At 37.5% G+C, this 6717-nt stretch overlaps 1 protein-coding gene across 2 annotated transcripts; it reads right to left on the reverse strand.

Annotated features, from left to right (window-relative positions):
* Nucleotides 1-519: 519 nt before the first annotated feature.
* Nucleotides 520-5845, reverse strand: LOC149819474 (uncharacterized). 2 transcript variants are annotated; one of them, XM_089985228.1, is made up of 5 exons: nt 5473-5845; nt 4125-4190; nt 1641-1760; nt 1392-1484; nt 520-817 (listed from the first exon to the last, which is right to left on the reverse strand). In XM_089985228.1, the coding sequence occupies exons 1-5, from the start codon at nt 5626-5628 to the stop codon at nt 599-601; spliced, it is 654 nt and encodes a 217-aa protein (XP_089841354.1). In that variant the 5' UTR covers nt 5629-5845; the 3' UTR covers nt 520-598. The 2 variants fall into 2 exon arrangements, with proteins under 2 accessions (XP_089841354.1, XP_089841355.1); XM_089985229.1 differs by lacking the exon at nt 4125-4190.
* Nucleotides 5846-6717: the final 872 nt, after the last annotated feature.

Genomic DNA, 6717 nt, shown 5'->3' on the forward strand with positions numbered 1-6717 from the left:
TGTCTTGTATTTCTTTGTTTGCATTCAGTCAGCTTCTTAGCAAAGGCAGAGGAGAGCTACAAAGTGGCAAGATCATTTCGACCATCCTCGACAAGCCCTCACCCGAGAGTCCTAATGGTTTATGACTCAATCCCAAGAAGTGTGCATTCGAGTCTAGTCTAGCAGGTATCCTGGGATGTTCCACCCCTCCCCTTGAAGCAGTGGTGTTTGGGACTCCTGGGAAACAAAAAAATGGAACACCTGAGACAAAAACTCCACTTGTTCTGGACACCTCCGCACTCAGCCAGCAGTGCCCAGACAGGCTTGTTCTACACAGTTTTGTCTGTGCAATCAAACGCTCCCCTGATTCGCTCTCATATGTCCATGTAACACAGTGGCAGAAACCTGCCACCCCTGATCCATGTGCCTGTGATACACTGACATCCAAGCACATCAGAAAATGGGGCTTCAGTTTTCTGTCCGGGCATTGATGGGATGCTTCGGTTGAGCAACGCAACAGTTACACATAAAACCACAAGCTCCACAAATAAATGATCAAATTCTTTCCAAGGATCCATACAGTGCCAATGCTTCAGCTTATTGTGTGTTTGAATGCACACTAAGTAGCAATTAAATCCCAAGCAGAAGACGACACCCTCTCTAGAAAACTAGTTCGGCGGACCATCTCGGTCGAGTTTTCCTCCAAGTATGGCACAACGTACTTGCGCATGTCACTCTTTGAGATGGAAAGATGCCCACCTGAAACACTGATAAATTCCACTTTGCCAGACTCATCTAAAGTTTTGAGACCAATCCAGTCTTCAATGTAGAGCGCAGTCTGCATAGACAAAAATGCAACAAAAAAGAACGTAATGACAAGAAGACATAACAATAGTTCATCATCATCGAAACCCAACTGGGAACTGTGCAGCTGTAGCTCATAAGACCTTGTCAGCTAGCTATCCATTCAGTGACTCAATTGAGCTGGCTACACTTGCCTGACTTGGGATCTATTAGCAGGTGCTCCATGGGCAACCACAACCAAGGATCCAAACCGACATGGTACGTCCCGTTGTAGTCTTCTAACTATTTTAGTTTTGGTTATAGGAACTACATTAGATACTGTGATCAAATATCAACGGTGCTAACAATGGGGGCTCCGCTTGTTTGGTAGGAGGACCTAGGGAACAGAAGGTTCAAAACCCAATGGTACAGTTGTTTAACTGGTAGGGGTCTGCCTAACCCCAGCTTGCCTTTCAAAAAACAAAAATACCAACGGTGCCTTTACTAGAAAAGAGACCATTTCAATTCCAACTGTTTAAAATACAGGGTATGACTCTCAAGCCTTACCATCTCCAAATTTAAATTCCATGTTAGCATGAAGTGAATTGTCATTAGCCAGAGCTACTAACCTGCTGAGGAGACAAAATTTCACTGAAGGACCCATCTGAATAGTATCCAAACCAGGAGGTTTCCCGTGGGACCAGGACATTGTCTTGCTCAAACTTGCAAACGAGGGAAACACCGCAGCAAGGAGAATCATCATAACCAAACCGATCGGTAGAAGGAAGAAACATGTGAAAAAGACTTCATAACAGCCCAGCAGCATGATAGTGGAGGTTGATAGCATGGAACAAACCAAAGAGCCTCTTCGAACTTACCATGATAAGAACTAGACGATTCAAGCTACTGAATCTCTCCTTAAAAGTGGAGTTCTTGTAGGAGAGTTCATTGTTGACAATCGGGAGAACCTTGCAGTCTTTTAAATAGGTAACAATGTCCTGAAAAGAAATAAAAAGATTTCTTAAGCTCGTACAGGGAAAATAAAGTGGTTGAAACTAGACTAACTTGTATTAGCTTCAAATTTAGACTAGCACCAACTGATGGGAAGAAAAAGAGGGGAAAGGAGCACAAGGAAAACAATTACTGTCTTCCACTGTGGATTGTAAGTTCACAAGCTAGATGAGGCCACCCATTGTTAACCTTCAAGAAAGAAGAAAGAAAGAAGAGGAAGAAGAAGGAGAAGAAAAGAATAGGAAAGGAGAATAAGAGAAAACTCTCTCTCTTTTTTTATAATGGAAAACCTAACAGGGGAGGGGGGGGTCCCACCCTCTCCCGAACCCTCTAGAGTTTTAAAAACTCTCTATAAAAGGATTTTTGTATAATCCTGAAAAAATTTCCCAAACCGAAATAAATTTCTGCAGATGACAGGATCAGCCTTATATTTTTCCTGAACAGGGTTTAGTCCAAGAATTTTCATGATTTATGTACAATGATTTTTTCAGTTCTATTTCTTGAACTGTTTTCGTGAGACATATGCCAATAAAATTAGTATAGTGTAATTCAATTTTTATAATTTTTGGTGGGTTTTCTAAAAATGGGTTAACATGGATCCAAATTTACACATGATGACAAGTTTGAATGCTAAAATGTATTTTACATTATGCAACATGACTATGGATGTTTATCTTGAAATTTGAGCTGATATGCATGCAAACTGAATGTATTTCATGTTATTCTTGAATTATAACCATTCATATGATATGCATGTTAATGAACATTGAATATCATAATGCATTAGTGTAAAGTGAATTGTTGCACATGTTGCTTGTTTAAGCATGATCATGAATTGCATATGGTTGCAACATTTATTTATGCGTGTGAGCATATGGCATGATGATAATGATGTGTGATATGAGCACGTATGTTTGGTTTGGTGTGAGCCAAGGTTCGGTAGAACCTATGAGTGTCTTTGGTGCACCAGAAATAGAAAAGATATCTATACACATAATTATATTTTCTTGATTTCGAGTTATTATGAAATTAAGACTCAAGTTATGAATAAAATTGCAAGAATAATTATAAAATTTAAAATATGTAGATTAAACAAGAGAATAAATGATTTATATATATAATTATATTATGAATCTTGGATTGGGTTAGGTTCGGATTCAAATTTGAGTTTGGATCCAATGTTGATTTGGGTCTTATGTTTAGATATGAATCTTTAATGAAATTTTGGTTTTGGATCTTTTTGTTTGGTTCTTAGATCCAACCCAACTAGGTTTTGGATCTTGATCAGGTTTTTGATCTGGACCAGGTTTTTGGATCTAGCTCATTTTTGGATTTGGGCCCAAGTGGTTTTCACTACCGCCCTGACCACCGTGCCAAATTTTTTTGAAACAGTGCCAACACCAAATAATGTCCTAGAGTCTTCAGAAGAATTCAGGCAGTTTCCTCCAGTTCATCTCACCAACACACATCCTTGAAAAATATCAACAAGATGGGTTCAAATAAACACACATCCTTGAAAAATATTTATAGATAGTGTAACATGAATTTTTCTTTTTCACTTCCTAAACAAAAAAATCAGTAGTAGGACAATGCAAATAGAATCTATAAGTGAAATGGCACTGCAATGCTGCCATGTGTACAAAGTCAACATGACTCAGCGGTTCTTTGGAAAACAAGCATAAGAGATCTTAATGAAAAACTGTGATATCTTCGACCATGGCAAAGATCAATGCAAAAGCATTTTTTTTAACACAGCAGGATGGCAGTGCAATCATTTTCCGAAAAAAGTCAATTCCAAAAATCTCCATAGACACACAAACCAGCCAAACCCACTTAATCTTTCCTACATAGCCTAGCATCATACAGATTGAGGTTAAGCATCCCATCAAAGCCAGATATTATCTCATACAGGTCAAAACCTAATAGACAAGTCAATTTGCTACTCCTAGAAAATGAACCTACACCTTTACTAGGCATTACTGCATGTTGAAGAACAAGGTTACATAACCAAACAACATGCACTCATCTTTAATACATTTTAGCAAAACAAAGGAAAAGAAGGAAATTAGCAATAGTAGTTTGTTAGAGCAGGAAAACAAACAAGTTATCATGAAACAGTTTCTTAGCTCAAGGTACAGAATGAAATCTTCAGTGAAATTAGAATGTAACACACTCTTCTACATCACAGTATACTCACAGTTGGGATCTTGATATAATTACTAGAAGCAGTGTTCCGGCAAAATGACCAAAACAGAGAATATCATACTTAAAGTACTTGCCAAAAGCAAAAAAAGAAAGAAAATTGAAAGCAGCAAGAATTATCACTACCACAATGATTAATAGATGCAAACCTGCATATAATCAGAATAGATTTCCAATTTAAGGAGACTATCAACAAGCAAGCATATCACTCCAGACTGCAATTGACAAGAGCAATTCGTTAGTTTCTTTAAGGCATCTTGGAATAACTTTGTTTCCATGGTGTCTCCGCCATTTTTATCTGCTAGAATGCTCTCATAGACAGGATATTTAATCAAGAGAACTCTTTATGAATCAACTAATCAAATTAAAAAGTAAAGTCCATTCATAGATAGAAAATTTGGGCCCCTTCAGGAATTTGAAGGACCTTCCAACAAGAAAGGTGCAAGGAGCAATGCCGGCTGCAAATATTTCATAAAATGCTGGTTGATACTTCATAAAAAGGCACATTAGCTATGCCAGCATGGGGACCAGCAAGTGATGAAATTATTAACCTGTATATGTAACAAAGAGCGTACTTAGTACCACAGCTTCTTTAGACGAAGTACACACTACAGCTGATTGGCAAGCAATGTCACCAAGCTTAAGATCAATTGTCATAATCATGTTGCATCCATAACAGGAAAAATGTAGCACACAAAAATTAGCACATGATTATCTACTTATCTTCATCAAAAACTAAGAAATGAAAATGAAAGGATACACTAAGAGCTATAAATGTACCAGCAAATTTAAACTGCAGTGATATATTATAGACACCACACTTAATCAACGTAGTACACTTTGAGAACTCTATCTTCCATTTCTAGCTCTTGTAGAGGATGATAATACCAGGATGATAATACCATTTGTAACATAAGGGACAACTGTAGGGTTGTATTTGTTAAGTTGAATATATATATATATATATATATATATATATATATATATATATATATATATATATATATATATATATATATATATATATATATATATATATATATATATATTCATATGTATGTATTTTCATACATATATATTTGTTTCATATTGTACTTATGTCACAGGGATTCAGCCAACCAGGTGTTGCACCCGCGTCGACGCGACGCAACGCGGGTGCTACACCCAGTGCGGTCAATGCACCGAAGGTCATATTCATCCAAATTTTAGACTTAAAAAGAAAGAAAGAAACTTGTTTGTTTAAGGGATTTACTATCAGAAAAGGGAATCAGAAGAGGGATAGGCATCAAAGCCGCTATCAGTGTCGTCTTTGCCGCCTCTGGTAGGTCGAAGGCGGTCAAACCCCTCGACCATAACTACCTAAAACCCAAGACAACGCCCGGTAAACCCCCGACACTGGACTGTAGTAGGATCGATGGTAGATTTAAAAAAAAATAGAGGGGGTAAGGGTTAGCTGATAAAGGAAAAAATAGAGGGTTTTAGTCATCTTTTGTATACCTCACATCGGCAGGAATCCGGTCGGCGGTGGTTGGGCTGGATTGAGAGGCGAGAGGGTGTGATTCCCCTCTTCTCTCTGCCGGCGGGCTCCCTTGAAGGACTAAGGGAAACAAGGTTTAGTTCCCTCTTTGCTTTCTTTGTCTTTCCTCTCACCATTGGCCATGGCTTGGTGGACACTCCATAGCCCTGCGAGAGAGCTTGTCCCCTTTAGCGAGTTGTTGCCAGAAAATCGAAAGAAGCATAGGTCTCCGAAAGGAACTCTCGATGGGTGGCACTGCTCAGTGGTGGCAGAGGATGTCATCGGCGGGAACTCTCGTCTAGCGTCGCTGCTCGGTGGCGGAGATGAAGGAGGTCGCCGACGGAAACCCTGAGGTCTAGGGTTTCAGTAAAGAGAAGGAAGAAGGATCAAGACCCTTCTTTCGTTTTCTTAAAACAAGTTTTTTTTAAATATTTTTTTAAGTTGATTTTTTCTATTAGAGTTCATTTTATTATCAAATATTGCTTTTAGGACCCTATATTATTTATTGTTTTGAGGTTTGGTTTCTAAAATTTCATAAAAAAAACCCCTTATACTTTAATCAAATTACATAAAAGTGGTTTATACTTTCTGTTTAACTCATAAAATTGTAAAAACAGGTTTTTGTGTTTTTATTTCATTAGTGTTACTATTGTTAACTGTTAAAACTTAAAAATTATATACATATTATATATATATATATTATTTTTTAAAAAAAAAATTATATTTTTGCCCTCCCGCACCCAAGTTTTTTTAAAGTGCTGCATCCCTGCACCCGCACCCATGTGACATAGTATTATACATATATATATTATTTATAATGATGTAATAGATAAATATTCACTAGGGGTATTTTCATCTTTTCACTAATTATGTAATAGGTTGTGCATATTAGGGGTACATTAGTCTTTTATTTATTTTTTGTACAAACTAGATATTTAGTTTGTAGTTGAGGCATAGTGGTCAAAGCCACAAAGAGTCACTGGGACCTCAACAACGGCTCCATTTCTAGTCGTTGGGGAGTGTCCCAAGGGCTCTATGGCTCCTTTGTGTATACGAATAGGAGAGTTCCCCCTCCGTGTAACTTAATGCTTCTCTTAAGCATTTATGCTCAATAAAGATGAATATTTTTATATTTTGTGTTTTTCTATTTAGTTCCTTAATGTCTTATATGCACTTAGTGTTTGTGTTATTTCCCCTTGATGGCTATTGTTTTGAACTATAGCGGA

The sequence above is a fragment of the Nuphar pumila genome, chromosome 13 (genome assembly GCF_984573655.1).
Source record: "Nuphar pumila chromosome 13, dmNupPumi1.hap1.1, whole genome shotgun sequence".
Lineage (NCBI taxonomy): Eukaryota > Viridiplantae > Streptophyta > Magnoliopsida > Nymphaeales > Nymphaeaceae > Nuphar > Nuphar pumila.